Source organism: Typopeltis vanoorti, chromosome 24 (assembly GCF_054136105.1).
Source record: "Typopeltis vanoorti isolate ZY-2024b chromosome 24, IOZ_Tvanoo_1.0, whole genome shotgun sequence".
NCBI classification, from domain to species: domain Eukaryota; kingdom Metazoa; phylum Arthropoda; class Arachnida; order Uropygi; family Thelyphonidae; genus Typopeltis; species Typopeltis vanoorti.
The window spans coordinates 64,653,371-64,671,063 of record NC_143572.1 but is presented as its reverse complement, the minus strand read 5'-3'; the positions used below and the strand labels follow the sequence as shown (position 1 = coordinate 64,671,063).

General features: G+C 34.5%; 1 protein-coding gene across 1 annotated transcript; it reads left to right on the top strand.

Annotated features, from left to right (window-relative positions):
* Positions 1-719: 719 nt before the first annotated feature.
* LOC150093329 (acetylcholinesterase-like) lies at positions 720-14,804 on the top strand. The gene is made up of 4 exons (XM_090413822.1): positions 720-823; positions 3,283-4,836; positions 9,897-10,075; positions 14,662-14,804. Exons 2-4 carry the CDS (start codon positions 3,329-3,331, stop codon positions 14,718-14,720), a joined length of 1,746 nt encoding a protein of 581 aa, XP_090269948.1. The 5' UTR covers positions 720-823; positions 3,283-3,328; the 3' UTR covers positions 14,721-14,804.
* Positions 14,805-17,693: the final 2,889 nt, after the last annotated feature.

Sequence of the window (17,693 nt, the reverse complement as noted above, 5' to 3'; positions counted from 1 at the left end):
TCAACACTTATCTGTAAACCAAAAATATTATATTGTTGTTCATTTAACCCCTCTTATTATTCGTCATTTATAGTGCCAGAATGACAAGTAATAAAAGAGGGGTGAAGTGAACAACAATATAGTTTTTTTGCTTCCGCCTATGAACATTCCGATGCTATTTGTTGTTTTTTTAAGTCTCCATTTTATTTCAATAATTTTACATACTTATACAAATTTAATTTGTTTGGATAATTAAAAAGTATATATTTATTTAATTAATTTAAGTCTGCCTACGGACCACCTGTGGTCCGCGGACCACAGGTTGAGAACACTGCTCTATTCCAGTGGCGTAAGGGTGCGGAGGGGACGGTCCGGCCGGGCGGCATTTTTCACGTGAGACACTATTTTATTTTTCGAGGATTCTTCTATTTATGTTAACTTAGTCATTTTATTACTTAATTAATAATTATTTTTCAACAACTATATGTACAACTAAAATAAACAGAGTGTTTTAATTTCTTTCCCTACGTCGTTTTGACTTTTTGTAATATTTTTGGTGTGTATTGAGAGGGGCGGCAAACTCAGGGACTGCTCAGGGCGGCAAAAGCTCTAGCTACGCTACCGCTGCTCTCTTCTAATATCTCTTTAATTGTATTTGCTGTGATTCAGATTATCACATGACACGTTTCCTTGTAACGTTGTTTCCTTGTTCCCTTATAACTTCCCTACTTCTTTCAACAGCGATGATAACAGTCGGCTTTCTGCAATTGTGCTAGTCTTCCAAATACGTACAATCTCGCTCTTACTTCGCAGTCAGCTACCAAAAAAATATTAAGGGTCAGAGGTAGGTTACTAATTATAGTAAGTGATTGGCTCTTGTTAGTACTTTTCTTTCTTTCATGCTTGTTTAAAGAAATGCGTTACATATTTCAAACCAAGTGAAGGAGAGAATCAGAGAGAGAGAGAGAGAGATAAAAGAATTCGGATGATTTTATAGAATGAAATAAGCTTATTGAAGCCCTTATTTGAAGTGGGAGGGAACACTTTCAATTTCGATGTCCAATTTCGATGTCCTATTTCAACAGAGAACAATTAATTGTTCTCTGTTGAGATAGGACATCGGAATCATTCTATATTTGTTCAGAAAAACTAACGTGGGAAATATGTCACGTGGAGTTGACCCATCATTGGACTATTATATAATTTACTTAGACTGCGAACGGTAGCCCAGGTAGAAGCGCATGTTGGCTTCAACTATTTAGAATTTGTTCCATATTATTAAAGGTTCTGTTAAAATTTGCGTTACTAATTACTTCACATCGAGTAAAATTTTTTGTTTATATTTTGAAAATGTGAAATACGGTATATTTATGAACCCATTTCCGCATAAATACAATTAACTATATTTATCTATAATTAATATACTATTTAAACGACCCCACCTCCCTCGCTGATTTGAGGACCGTTTACTTTAATAAAAACTATGTCTAAAATACATGTTTTATTGTATGAATATTTTATGCATTCTCTTAATGTAATTATTCCCCCTATTTTTTGCAGTCCTTCAATGATCACTGTGCGTGAATGATCACTTAAAATAATATAAAAAATAAAAACCAGCACATAAAATTTCTTGTTTCAATAGTTTAAAATATACATTTTTTATGATAAATTATAAACTCAGAAACTATTTTTGGTTTGTTTTCGCTTTGATTAAAAAGTTAAATAAATCTATATTTAAGAATCAATTTGGGAAGTGGTTTTAAAAATAATGTTCTTGAAAAAGGTGGTTCGGTGCATTAGTTGATAATCATGTCTGCTTCTAACATATGAAAGTAATTGAAAGAAAGGGAAAAAAACAATGAATGAAACTACGATCGCATTCTTTATCACCGTGAACAGCACTATACGCTATCCCAAGGTTAAGCTTAAGGACTTTTAGATAACCACTGTAGATGTAAAACAGATTTAGAGTAAGTTGTTTTAAAATCGCACAGATTGAAACATTAAAAAAAAAGTTAATAAAATAGATCGGTTGTCGAAAGTTGTTCCTTACCACTTGACACCTTGCATTATAACATGCAACATTTAATTTTTTTTTTTTTTTTTTTTTTTTTTTTTTTTGTGATATCCAGCAGAGACTCATCCGTATAAGTCAGAACACACTGAAGTTAAACTTGGCCTTCGCACTGCGCAGAGCTCAATTTTATCTTGCATTACACATTACCGCCTCCTTTATATCGAAATCATGTAATTTTAGTTTATTTCGTGAGAAACTGAATACCAATTCTGCTTTATCAGGATATGTACTCGTCTCCCGACACAAACGTCCTGAATACTGAAGAATGAAACGGAAGAAGGATGAGATAAACCAGGAAACTGTGATCTTCTAACCGGATTTATATCGCTCTATATCTTTCATTATTGCAAATGACTAGAGATAAATTTTTAGTTCATTCAGAATCAAAAACTATCATATACATTAAAAAAATAAAAATAATATAAAATAACGCCAATGACTTTGATTCCTGTTAAAGGGAAGAGACGAGTCCGTTTTAGTTCTAACTTTATGAAAACACTAAAATAAGAGCCTAAATAAGCTTCATTCAAGCGGAAGTAAATATCTATAAAAGAGAATATTATATACCCATTTTAATTCCATTTTTATACTCACCTACCGAAAGTTCACCTATGACTTCAGTTCTACTCCTGGTAGCTTGCTAACATGAGATGATCTATGTTTAAGTTAAGGCTCATGCCTAGTCTCGGATGAGGTTCAATTAGTTCGAAACCGCTGTCGGGCCAGTTTACCTAAACACACTTATAAAAGGCGCAAATATATGAGTTCTTGTCCTGAGTTTCTATCTTTTGAGCAGTATTAAACTAGAAAACACCACTGTTGACTGTTATGTTCTCGTAAACTGTGAAGAGGGTTTTAATCTAATTATACAATCCAGCTGAATATATAATATCGGTTTTATAAATTACCATTTAGGTTTAGGTGAAGATGGCAGCAGTATTCCATAGACTTATTGTCTTAAAGTCTACCCATACAGTCTGGAGATCGCACAAATCATTCGCCAATGAATGTGGAGACGATTACCACTCCACATCCAAAAGTAAACAAACAGTGGTCACTCATTTTTAAACACTAAAATGGCTACTGAATTTTTTGATTTATTTTTAGTTTATTTATTTTTGTAACTTAACTTTATTGAAAAATGCAAAACTATTTTGTGTTCATTGCAAACATAGAATAGTTCGGAATTCTCATATTTCAACTGATTTTGTATTTTCTTGCAGATATTTTCCGACGTAACTCTGACAGTAAATAAAAAAACTACGAACTATGATATTCAGAAGTTGCCTTGTGTTTATTGTTGGAATTTCCACATATTTCTGTCATGGTGCTGATACCCAAAAAATATCTGAAGACTTGATTGTCAACACTAAATACGGTCCAATAAAAGGTAAAAATATAAAAACACCTGGTGAGAAGTCAGTTACAGCTTTTCTTGGTATTCCATATGCCAAACCTCCTCTAGGTGAAAAACGCTTCCGTTCACCAGAACCTATCGAGCCATGGACCGATACACTGGAGGCAATCGAGATGCCAGATGCATGCATGCAAGCAAGAGTTCCAATGAATAAAGATATGGAAAAACAGATGACTGTTCTTGCTGCCAAAAATCCTAATGAAGACTGTCTGAAGCTAAACGTATGGGTCCCATACCCACAGTCGAAGAAGGCTGCAGTTATGATTTTCATTTATGGAGGAGCATTCGTTGTTGGATCTATCGACGCGCCTTATAACGATCCCAAGGTTTTAGTTTCAGAAGAAAATGTTATTGCAGTGTCAATGAATTACAGAGTTGCATCTTTAGGTTTCCTTTATTTTGGACGTTCCGATGCGCCAGGAAACGTAGGGTTGCTTGACCAGACATTGGCCGTTCGCTGGGTAAAGGAGAATATTGCTGCCTTTGGAGGGGATCCTGAATCCATTACTATTTTTGGAATAAGTGCCGGAGGTGCAAGTGTAAGTTTTCATCTGCTTTCACCCCTCAGTCAAAAATTGTTCAATCGGGCTATCATACAGGGTGGAACTGCAACATCCCCTTGGGCCATACGTGACAGAACAGACGCCATTGAACAAGGTCTCCAACTAGCAAAACTTGTTAACTGTCCCCATGACAAGAATGACCTTGACAATGTCCTGGACTGCCTATGCAAGAAAGAGGCAAAAGATTTAGTGGAACAAGAAATTAATTTACATGGAATTCTTGAATTTTCATTTGTGCCTGTAGCAGATGGAATATTTATTAACGAAAACCCAGAAACGATACTGAAAACTAAGCAGTTCAAAAATACAAGTATTCTTCTTGGAACTACTTTGAATGAAGGAAGTATATTCCTCTCTAATCATCTTCCTCATATTTTCAAAATGGTCGATGACCTTACTATCACACATGAAGAATTCATAGAAGCTTTGAGGACATTTTCTCCCTCGAGTGATGAGTTAGTTGAAGAAGCCATTATCCAGGAATACACAGATTGGACAGAATCGGATTTCATTGGTGTTGTAGATAAATCAATTAGCGATCGTTGCTTTGTGTGTCCTACGGAACAGTTTGCTACGGGGTTTGCAAATGCCGGAAATGATGTCTATCTGTACAGTTTCCAGCATCAGGGACTTAGTCTTTTGAAAGGTTTTTCTACGAAGTGGATGGGAGTTCCACATGCTACAGACCATATGTATGTGATGGGCTTATATTTGAATGAAGTATTGAAAAGTAGATTAGAAGATATACAAATGTCGAAGAGATTAATGCGACTGTGGGCAAATTTTGCCAGAACAGGGTAAGATTGATGTTGTGAAAAAAATATTTAATTTTTATTGACCATTTGTTATTGAATAGTTAGTAGCTTTGTTTTGTTTTAAAATTTTGATATTTTGATTCACTTAATTCATGAAAGTGATTAAGTGATTAGCATTCTGTCTTATCAGTAAACGTGGAGATTTATTTCAATATTTTCCTTTTTTTTCTTGGGAGGGTTGGAGGAACAAACACATACAGCACTGCTATTTAAAGACTATCTTGGCTGGTACGATCTTCAGAAAAAAAGGAACCTGAAATGAAGGGTAAAAACGTTTCCAAGGCTTGGATATGAAGACGAACAGGTTCAAAGTATCCTCGGTAATTTTATCAGTCAATCATATCATAGATTATTTCGCTGAATATTCGGATTCTATTTAATTTATTACCAAATATTTGGTTTTGAGATTCTCTTTCTATTGTCTTTAATCCTTAAGACGGGTTGAGTCCCATGTGGATAAAAACCTTCCGGTGTTCTCTGTCCAAAGCAAGCTGTATGCCAACATGATTCTCCAGATTATGCTGCAATTATTATTCCGGGCTCAAGATTATCTGGATTATTGTTCCTTTGAAGATCATCCAATATCCCTCTTTGTTTTTGAGTATGGTTTGCGGGAGTTTATCGTCGGCTTTAAATCGGGTCGCAGAATGATCCCGTCTGCAAGTGAAGGTTAATCATCTCCATTAAGGTCAAAGGTTGACGGATGAAGATTGACTCTGCGGGAACAAAAATGAAGTCATTTATCCTCGCCGATCATGAGGCTGTCATGTTGAATCTCACAGAAGGATGTAGATGCCATTAAATGTCTTTAAGTGATAGATGAATATCATCGTTCGTTGTAAAACTATTATATTAGAGTCCTTAAGTTGCTTAGAAAAAGAAAGGTTTTTCGCTGTTCGGTCTCTTGATCACTTCGTGAGTAGCTAACAATTAGCCCACCAGATCTGCTAATATAAAACAGGTTTACACTATACGGTGTTCACATTGGACTACTATAGCTTCACCGTGTTCAACATTAAGTGTATTGACCATGGTGTCGAAATTGTACAAACTAGAAGGAACATTCAGCAAGATTTTGTAAAAGAATCAGTAGACTTCCACGTCTGTCCTTTTAGTAAAAGGCACGATGTCAGTTCGATACTCATATCTCCGATCAGATTCTCTGAAGTATGTAACTGGTGATGGAGGACCAAGCAGCATAAATGCGAGTTTTAAGGTTCTCCAGCCTGTCCAATTTAGTTGCGTAGACTGCGTCTTTCACAAAACCCTCCAAAAGGAAATATCAAGTTTGGGAGATCCGACGATCATGGTCACCAGGAAATCGGGACTCCAAGTCCAATCCACTGCTAAGGGAAGACCCTGACCTCCAAATGCCAGTTTGGTGAAGCATCATCCTGTTGAAAGAGCATTTGCGGTTGCAAGTCTTGGAGTTGTGGAAAGCCGAAATTTTCTAGCATGTCGAGATAAATCATTCCGTCGATATTGCTTTCCAAGAAAAAAAATGAGCCAATGATAACGTTTCACATGACTCCACACCAGACGTATACTCCGTGGTGAGCTATAAGGGGCTCGCGGGGACTCCCGCGAGCCCCTTGTTCATCTTATTCAATAATCTTGTAGAACTAGAAAATACCACCGTGGAATGTATAGATGCTACTATAATTGCTACTTTAAATTCATATTTAAAGTAACTATATAAAAATCATTTTATTGCATTTTGTTCTGATGGAGCTAGTGTAATGTTAGGAAACAAATCAGGTGTTGATTTGTTAATTGAAACAAAATCAAACTTCTACAAAAATTTCCCAACGTTGTGATTTGGCATTGAGCTCATCGTTTACACTTAGCACCAGACGATTCGATAAATAAACATTAAAGAAATATATCATTGTGAAATATTTATGGATAAATTATATGCTTTTTATCATCAATCACCAAAAAATCAAAGAGAATTAAACACGATTGCAAAAGACCTTCGTATCGAAATTTTAAAGATCGACTGTGTGTTTGGACCACGGGGCAGCTTGCAGTTTACGAACGGCTCTTACTGTGTGGAGAAATTACCCAGCTTAATGTAAGCATTTTGCTTCGAACGATAAATGTAAGGGCTTTTTAAACCGACTCCTACAGGAATTATCATATCTGTCAGAAACTCTACAAAGTCGCAATATGAGTATTAAAAGGGCTTATACTTCAAGAGTGTCACGCAGGTGTGTTCTATGACACAGTGAGGATTTTCACCCCCCCCTCATATCCACATTGTGTTTGTTCACTTTTCTGACATAAAAAATGGCTTCGTCCAAAATGCAAATCTGGGAAAGAAAATCTGGATTCTCGTCGACACTTTCCAGAATTTCAGCTGCAAACATTACCCGTTATGGCTTCTCGTTTTGCTTGGATTCCTGAAAACCTTCACTTTGTACGCGTACAGACACAACTTATGATGGACGAATTGGTGAACGGTGGAGTGAGGTGTTTGCAGTTCACGTGACGCTGTCCTAATGGATTTTGTCGGGGTTCGCACAAAGGTCTTTCAAATTCTCTCTACCTTTTCTTTCGTTATTGGATGCTTCCTTCCTCCATGTTGTTTGGAAACGCTTCCTGTAATTAGAAAATTTCCTTTCAACAACCCGATACTTCTGTGACTCGTGTGTTGCCTTTTTGTACATCTGACTCACGCTGCACAACTTTGATTTCACTCAGCTAACCACCAGTACCCAACATGCTTTCCCCGACCATGACAGCATGTTTAAAACTACAACAGACCTCTCCAGCAGCGCTACGTCATCGCGACGCTGGAAGAAACTATGGATGAAACTTGTACAGTCCCTGGAACGTTTGAAAAACCCAAAAATTATTATTAAGAGAGACCTCTAGAGAGGGACTCATCGAACAAGTTGTCCGGCAACAGCTCAATAAATGCGTTTTTCATTCTTGCAATATTTTTTAATATTTCAATATTTGGATGATTAGAGTCTGTCACTCATTATGATTACGCCTTTTGTGCTCATCTTTTATATTTGCTGATGCATTTTTTCATCACTAGCAACAATACCGTTAGTAGTAGTACTACAATCATAGGTCTAAAATCTAACTGGATTCAAGTCATCCGATATCATTAGCATCATGACTCCACCTCTCTTATCTTCTCTGTCCTTCCTAAAAATAATCTACCCTTTATACTCGATACAAGTTAGTATGTCTGATTCGCGTGCGTGCGTGCGCGCGTGCTACAAGATATTGTGTAAGTGAGAAGTAGAAAAATACGGTTTTCTAGTTGGCAGAAGTAATTGGAATCGGTAGCTGGCGATCAATCAACTTGATTTACTCACACTTATTACAATAAAGACTTTTTAATTCCGATTCTAATTGTCAGCAAAGGTTGGCTGATTGGTAGAGCCTCTGCTACTACTAGCTCGCAAAACGTTAAGCAAGTTTGAGCGCGGTTAATACTTGGAAGGGACTCAATCGTTCGATGCTGTTGGCACACTCTCCCTCGATGAGTCTTTGAACTCACGGGAGGTGTCACATAATAATAATTATCGAAGTAAAAATATCTTATGATCGTTTCTGTATACCTATTGTTCTGCATACCTTTTTTGATTCAAATCGAAATTGTCACTTCTCTTCCAGACCTGAAAAGCTTACAATGGTAAGATGTACAGAGAATTATTAGTTGCAATTTTGAAAACTGGCATTCTTCTTCAAAAATTTCCATCTATTGTTTTATAAATCAAATAAACAAGCACTTTTAATACAAGCGAAGTTCTCAAAAAAAAAAAAAAAAAAACTGCTCTCGGAGCTAACTTCACGGCCGCATTTATACTTTTGGAGGTCCTAGGCGCAACGTCATTATGAGACCCAAAAGATCTATTTCAGTTAAACAAATTCGTACGCATTTGTTTTAGTTTAGTGAAAATAAAAGTAGATATTTACATAATAACTGGTCTTAATAAAGGTCACTTGTTTTATTTTGGTGCAAATATTTTTTTATTCCTTTCAACACTGAAAATGAGCTTTCAGAACATACATTTGAAATAGGCTTCATCAAAAATATTTTTGAAATTGTTTCTACGTTCGTAAAAATTATGTACAAACGTTTCTACGTTTGTACATAATTTTAATTGAAGAATTTTCTTCATTTATCATTATTGAAATTTGATTAACTTCATCAATAAATTTTTCTGAGTTAATCAGTCCCAGAAATTTGCGAAATTTTGTTAATACTAGTCTTGTATTTATCTTTATTCATATCTTTCTTTAAAAAATATCAAACATATCTAATATGTCTAAATAACGTTTTGCTCTTTCATTAATTTCCAGAATTAGCTTATCGCAAATAACACTAAAAGTATTAATAATTACATTTTCATTCCCATTCAATCGGTAAATTACAAAACTTCATCACATTTATTTTTTTCGTTTTTTCACCCTTTCGTTCTCATCTTTAAATTTTGTTTCATTTGTTAATAAAGTTACTTCCTCATTTAAAACAGCAAAACTATTTCTTAAATCTAAAATAAAACCAACTAAAGACTGCAACAAATCCATATCGGGATCTTGTAGAGATTTGCTAGCATTTATTATAACAGCAAGTGCCCCGCATGAAAATCAAAAGAAAGAAAGAAAGAGAGAGAGAGAGAGAGAGAGAGAGAGAGAGAGAGAGAGAGAGAGAGAGAGAGAGAGAGAGAGAGAGATACTCTACTTCTGCTGATATTGACAAAGTAAATATATTACTTATCGATAAATTACAAGTCATCCAGATTCCCTTGAATCCTCAATTCTAGGTTTTTTCACATTAGTCTTTATGTAACCTCTATAACCTCTAATAACCTATACAGTGCCAAAATTTAGATGTTAACACAAAATCTTAATCCCCCTCCCTCTTCCCCAATCTTAAAAAAGAAACTTAAACTGAGGCTAGTATTATATTCATAATTAAAACGTGCTTTTATTAATTTATTGCGTGTTATGTGATACGATTTTGTTTTTTATATTGTTTTTAAGTTAAATTAAATTTTTGCAATTTTCGCTTATTTCAGCAACCCAAATATATCCCCAGATGGCTCCGAGGAAAGTCAAAAATGGCCTGTTTACACAACAGAAAGTAAAGAATATTTAATCTTCGATAAGGCAGAGTTTAGTTCCGTAGGTCGTGGACTTCGTTCGAGGCAATGTGCTTTTTGGCAACGATATATCCCTTACTTGACCCAATGGACAGGTTCGTATATTTAATCTTGTTTGTTTTGAGCTATAATTCCGTTTTTGATGTGATCTAATTACGTTTTCATTGAGAATTAAGCTGCTGAACTTTTATCTTCGTTTGTCTGAAATTACATAAGAAGCTAAGCTAGTGAGTGCACGTGAAGCATCAAAAATTGTTTGCTTTTAAATCCATGAGAATTTTTTAAATTTTTTATTAATTTTTTTTATGTTGAGCCCATATACTAGAAATGGGTTAATCAATATATAATACATTAGTACCGTCTATGGGTAGTTGGTTGGGAACGGAGGAACTGGTTTACATTTAATTTGAAAGACTGTATATTGTATTCCTTGGTAAACACAAGAGGGAAAGACAGTTCCATGGCACACAGTTTCCAGTAAGCAGCAGGAAAAAAAAACTTGTTCTGTGGGTTTCAAGGTGAAGGGATGTGGAGCAGAGCTGCACGTGTTCCAATGACTTAGTACTAATTGTTAAAGCTATTTCAGGTGAACATTTCCCACGGAAATATTTGTAGAATATACATATTGCGGAAACCAAATGTCTGTGCGAAAGTGGGAAGTGAGTTTAGTAAGAGATGGGACATTAATAAGTCTAACCGCTGTCTTCTGTATTGAATCGAGCATTTTGAGAGAGCTTTTGAGGGCCTGACCCCCAAAACTCTCAATAGCTGGGGGGATTTGTGAATTCTATAAGGTTATCAGAGCTTCAGGCGTTGAGCAAAAGAGACATCCTACTTTCTTAAAATCTGAAAGTGCAATGATTGTGTTGTGTTTATCAGGAGAAACTTGATGTCAGGGTAATTTCAAGAATAGAAATCTCAAGCTCTGTGGAAATTTGGGTGTTGTTCAAAATAACACTGAAAAACGGTTCTTTTTCTATGAGAAATAAGACAGTACTGGGTTTTGTTAGCATTGAAATTTACGAGGTTATCTGAACTCCATTTGAGGATGGCTCGGAGATCAAAATTGAAATGTAAGGTTTATCAAATGAAAAGGGAGGAGGGTAATGTGCTGTCATCTGCAAAACTGTATTGGGTTGGAGGTCTGCTGAAGTAGGTCATTGATATATAGCATGAAGACGGTTGAGAGGAAAGAACACTGTTGAATCCCAGCATTAGTTGAATGGTAAGAGGATAAGGAACCATCCAGCACCACACACACACAATGTGCTTCCTGGCAGAAAACTGGCAATCCAACTACAGAAGTCTTGAGAGAGACCAAACGATGGTAGCATGCATTGTAAGCCATTGTAACACCTTGGAGATATCAACAATTTCGCGATTCTCTCAGGAGGACGATTGCTAATAGAATTTATAAGGTGTATAGAACTTTCACAATCCAAGTTTCTATTTGAGGTGAGTAATTCTATTCAGCTGAAATTCAAAGGGAAAACTGGTTTTCAATCTTCGGTAGATTTTTAAATATGTTTCAAAATCTAGCATAATACGGTCTGAGTTTTCTATTTTTTTTTAATTATCTATTGCTTGGTCAAAGAATTTATTTTGCTACTGTAATTTTCATCACTTGCATCTGTGTGCATCGTACAATTTGAATCTTCCATTGTTTTCTTAGTTTTATGCATTGATGATGCTTATTTGACACGAAAAAAGGTAATATTTCTTAACTACCTTAGTTACTTAAATATTTTATCTTTTTGATGTGATCAAGTGTTCATTTCACAGGTAATGACAGGTAATGAAACACTCAGGCTCCTCTACATTAAAACTTCCGAAAAAAAAAAGTTTTTTTTTTCTCCAGAGTAGAGTTCCCAGATCGCTCTAGCCCTCTTCCCATCTATGATACTTGGTGTGCATTCTTCTTTGGTTTCATTGTCATAAAAAAGACATCTGATGATATTTATTAAAAAAACAAGGTATTTGTAAACAGTATTACTAATGCTGTTTACGTAATTGTATAAATATGGCATTTTCCCTTACTGTTTGTGTCTATAATGTTTTCCTCGGAATGCCGTTATTATTATTATTATTATTATTATTATTATTATTATTATTATTATTATTATTATTATTATTATTATTATTATTATTATTATTATCATTATTATTATTATTATTATTATTATTTTATTTTATTTTATTTTATTTTATTTTATTTTTTTTTATTTTATTTTATTCACATAATTGATACACAGTCAAAACAATATATCATATAAACAAAAAGCTGATATAGAACAATTCAGATTCTACCCAAGAATCTAAGAATAATTTGTCAGGTAGAGTAGAAAAATGCTGTCTTTTGTAGATCATATGGGGTCACTTCATTGATGTTTAATTGCTGTAAATAGTTGGATGGCTTCTTTGACGTTGCACCAAGTGCACCGATAACTATTGGGATGATTTTGGTGTGTTTAAGCCACAGTCGGCCAACTTCGATTGTCAGATCTCGATATTTAGTAATTTTTTCCAGTTTTTTTATGTTAATGTTGTTATCACTGGGTACTGCGATACCCATAATCCAAACCTGCCGATGTACGGTAATTGTGGTGTCAAGTCTATTGTGTTCCAAATGCTGATCAGTTTGTATTCTAAAGTCCCAGAGAATTTTTGCTGTTTCGTTTTCCAATGCTGTCTCTATTTTATGCTTCCACCAAATATCAGAAGTAGGAAAGCCATATTTTTTGCATACATGCCAATGAACTATTTTGACCACTTGATCATGGCGGTATTTATAGTCAGTCTGAGCTATTTTGCTGCAGGCGCTGATTAGATGTTCTACAGTCTCATCATTCTGATCGCATAATCTGCATTTGCTTTATTATTGATGTTCAAAAATTTTTTGCTTTGACTGCATTAGTTAGTAATGCATTATTATTATTTTATATATTTAAATATTATAAATTATAAATTATTATTATTATTATTATTATTATTATTATTATTATTATTATTATTATTATTATTATTATTATTATTATTATTATTATTATTAAACCAACTACACAACAAACTCCGAACAATAACTGGCAAACTCTACAGGTTAAAAGACATAGTTCCCAAACGCCTTAAAACACTAATATACAAAACACTATGCCAAAATATACTAAGCTATAACAACGTATAACTTGGTAGTATATTAGCAATAATATACTAAGCTATAACAACGTATCCTTTCTGTGCACCCTACAAACTAAATAGATTAATGTCGCTACAATACAAAATGACAAAACTGATCTTTTGGGAACAAAGAGAAAATCACGACCTTATAAACATTGCAATGTCAGAACACAAAATACTGACAGCAAAACATTTATGTCACTATGTAGCTTTGCTAAAACATTATTTCGATGCAAACTACAGGACAGTCAGAAATATATACCGTATAACAAGACCTCAGACAACTAATTATATCACATATAAATACAATAATCACTACGGAAAGGCCACGCGAAACTTCTACATCCCAGACATAATAAACAAATTACCTTTTGAATACAGAAATCTTACAAACTACAATAGCCTGAAAAGAGCTCTTAGGATATAGTATGAACAAGTTGTCGCGCGCGCGCGCGCGCGCGCGCGCGCGTGTGTGTGTGTGTGTGTGTGTGTGTGTGTGTGTGTGTGTGTGTGTGTGTGTGTGTGTGTGTGTGTGTGTGTGTGTGTGTGTGTGTGGTGAATTTCTCAATCAATGGCTGCAGTGGAAATCAAGCCAATTAAACATAGCTTCGATTTCATAGCTTCCTAGCACAGCAAATAAACCAATAAATAATAACTGGTGTCATCCTCAGATAAGCTCATAAATAAGCTTCCAAGATGAAAGCTGAGAAAATACATCTCATCTCATCCGAGATAATAAATAAAAATAAATAAATAATTATTGTATCATATATAATCAAATGCATATAATGTATGTATCGCTGTAAACAAATGTATATAATGCTGCATCATACGTAATGATAAGAATGTAATGTATGTATCATATGTTATAAATTATTATAAATAGTATTGCGAAAAAAATTATTATTATTTATATATATATATATATATATATATATATATATATATAAACTGACTGAACTGGCTTTCGCCACCTCCCAACTCAAGCCATTCCAATCAGCACTGCCTTATGAGATAAAAATCCAGGTCAAATCTGCAGTCCATATATTCATAATCTATTTTCAAAAACTATATTCCACAGTTTCGATGTCATTTCCAATGTACCTTTCACTACATTTATATTTGAAAACAAGTTCAATCAGGGCACAGTAGGTCTTATGAAGGAGTATCAGAGACCTTGTAAAGAGGCAAAACGACTTCTTTATCTTTACATATCAAGATTCTTCTCTGCATTGCAATTATCATCTGAGATGATCTGAGTTGATTTGGAATCTTTGCTATATGGCCTCTGAACTTTGACTTCCTATCTTTTAAAACTCCAAGATTCCTACCCCAATCAGTTTCTTTTAGCAAAGTTTTGCTAAAATATTCATTATATATAATGTAATTTCGCATTATTACATTATATATAATGTAATAATGCGAAATGAAGTGATGTGACTATTTGGATATAAAAAAATTTCCGAGTTATGAATATTATAAGTTATGATGAAATTTCTTGTTTCAGAGACCAACAGTCATTGTGAAAAGAAAGATTCGAAACATTCCGTCTGGACAAGTCCTTAAAAAGGTTATTGTGCAGTTGAGTTTAACTTTCTGTGCTATTTTTGTACAGTTGAAATTAGAAATAAAATCTTCTTCCAAATTAAATGAATTCTTTAATCAATTGCATTAAATCCAGAAATATACGGTTGCGTATTTTTTTTATGTTAAAAGTAAGAAAATAAACATAAACAAATTTGTTTTCCTGCAGTATTTAGTATTAAGCATTGGTTTAAAAGTACTTTTATTCCCGACAAAGTGTGCTGAATGTAATTTTAAATTATATATACACAGGAAAACCTCTCTTAACGCGAATTCGGTATGCGCGATAATCAGAGCGATTGAGTGAAATGATACTATTTCCCGCTTTACGCGAGTGATTAATCAATGAATGCGATTTTTTTTTTCATTATGCGAAATTTTAAGTTTCGCGAATTTTTTTTTTTTTTGTCGCCAATTTGCAGTGAGCGGAAAAGCTGGAAGTCAGAGACACGAAAGAGTCGCTATTAATACAATGATTGTGCGAGACCTATGATACAGCGAGAGAAGAAGAAAATAAGGAGAAAATAAGAAAATAAAAAAAAAAGAATTTTGTCTAATTTTCAATCACATTGAGCATGCTAACGAAATTTTGTTTGATACTGATCCTGATATGGAACGCAGCTTCGAAGTCTGCCGAAATCTTGATAAAGCGATCACTAGCTATCGAAGATTGCATGACAAGATGAAAAAGTCGAAAACGATTCAAACATTTTTACTTAATTTTTTGTAAAAAAAGTAGTTCAATCAAATGTTTATATATTAAAAAAAAATCGAAGCAATTGATTTTTATTAACTTTGATGATTTTATCTTCTAAATATAGCTTATACTGTAAGTTTTTCCAAATTTACGCTAATTGATGGATGAATTATAATTATTCCTATTGTTTATTGTATTCGCTTAACGCGATTTCGCTTTGCGCACAATAATAAACGGGTTAAATAATCGCGTTAAGCGAGGTTTTCCTGTATAGTATTTGTAAAGAGATACTGTTTATCAAATTATTAGATCAGATTTATAATATGCAAACAGATAATTTAAGTACGTAAATTTACATTTACATAAAATTTACATATATTGGACGTCTCATTACTCAAAATATAGACAACGCAGAAACAGTAAAGAACAACTTAGCAAAGGATGTCCTATATGAATAAATTAAACAAAAAAAGGAAAACTAACAGCATCTAAAAAGCCTCAAACTAAAACTCTACACAACCATTATTATATACTTACAACAACGTATGGAGCAGAGACGTGAAACTTCAATCAGGAAGAAATACAGAAAATCAGAACATTTGAAATAAAATGCTTAAGAAAAACAAATAAGACTTATTGGTCAGACACGAAACAAAGGAGCAAGTCAAACACAAATTAAACTATCGTGAAGATATGATTGCTTTAATTATTAAACAGCAGTTAAGATGGTTTGGACAACGTCAGAGATTATCAAATATAGTTTTGAATGGAATCATTGGATAAAGACAATGAAGAGGCAGAGAACAAAGAACTTCGCTACAATCTTTGAAGGAAAGGCCACAATTTTTGAACACAAATGACAGAAATGGCCAGAAATAGAACGATAGCAATAAAGGACAGAACCAGTCTGAGTAGTGGCTATTCCCGTAATGTTTAGCATTATACATGTCCTTAAGGATATGTGCTTTATATTATGGGATACTAAGGCAGGTGATGTGAAGTTATTAGCCTCTATATACAAGTAGCCCACTTACGAAGCGACTTCACATGCCAACTTTGTTTGTTTACACTTGGATAAAGGATGAAACCAAGAATATAATTTCTTGGTATCTTTAATTTATAGAGACAGATGGAATATGAATGCATTTGATTAGGGAATGTTCATAAGAATTGGCTAGACTTTTCACGTTTTTATATAACTTGAATCTCAGCTCAGGAATGTTACTACAGGAATGGTAGGAATGTGTGATAGTTCCATTGTACAAGGGTGGTGTAAACACTGATGTATCTAATTACTTTCCTGTCAGTGTCTCTGGTGTGGAGGTGATATTTTAGAGAAGTTGAGATTTTAAAGAAATTGCATACAGAAATTGGTAGACAATGTATACTCTGCAAGGAGCAGCATAGGGTATACGCCCTCTGTCCAAAAAAAGAAACCGAACGTTTCAAAAATAGAAGAAACTGGTGGAGCCACCTGTTGTATCTTTTTGTTGTCTAAAGTGAAAATCTTCATTAGTGTTGTGTCAACTGTTTATGACATTTGTTTCATTAGAAGCCGAGTTATAGTGCCAAGAGTGACAGTGTGTTTTGGCGAAAGGTCGGTCTTGACGATATTCATACGGTACGCGATGAATTCTCGCTATCAATCGCTTCAAAATTTCGAGATAAAATTCATCATTGACCGTTTGGCCAGGCGGAATGAATTCTTTGTGGATAATGCCCTTTGAATCGTAGAAACAAATCAGCATTGTCTTTACTTTTGACTTCTCCAAGCGACTTTTTTTCGGATGCCCTTCTTCTGGTGGTCTCCACTCAGCACTCTAGCGCTTTGTTTCGGGCTCATACTCAAAACACCACGTTTCATCACCAGTAATGATCGCTTCAAGGAAGTTTGAATCCTTACGAGCAATTTTAAGGAGATCCTTGCAGCGTTCAATTCGATACATTTTTTGGTCGTCGGTCAACTTGTGGGGAAAAAATCGCGAATTCAATTTACGAAGGCCCAAACTCTCGATCAAAATGTTGTGAACAGTTGAATTAGGAATCCCAAATTTATCTTCAATCGATCTCACAGACGATTTCGGGTTTTCTTTATGAAATCACGCACTTTTTGGATGTTGACTTGGCTCAGTCCATTTTTTGGATGGCCCGGCTTTTCGTCGTCCTCAAGCGTCTCACGACCACTTTGCAAGCTTGAGTACGGGATAAGCATTCATCACCGTATGCTTTTGAAGCATTTGATGCACTTTAGCTAGATG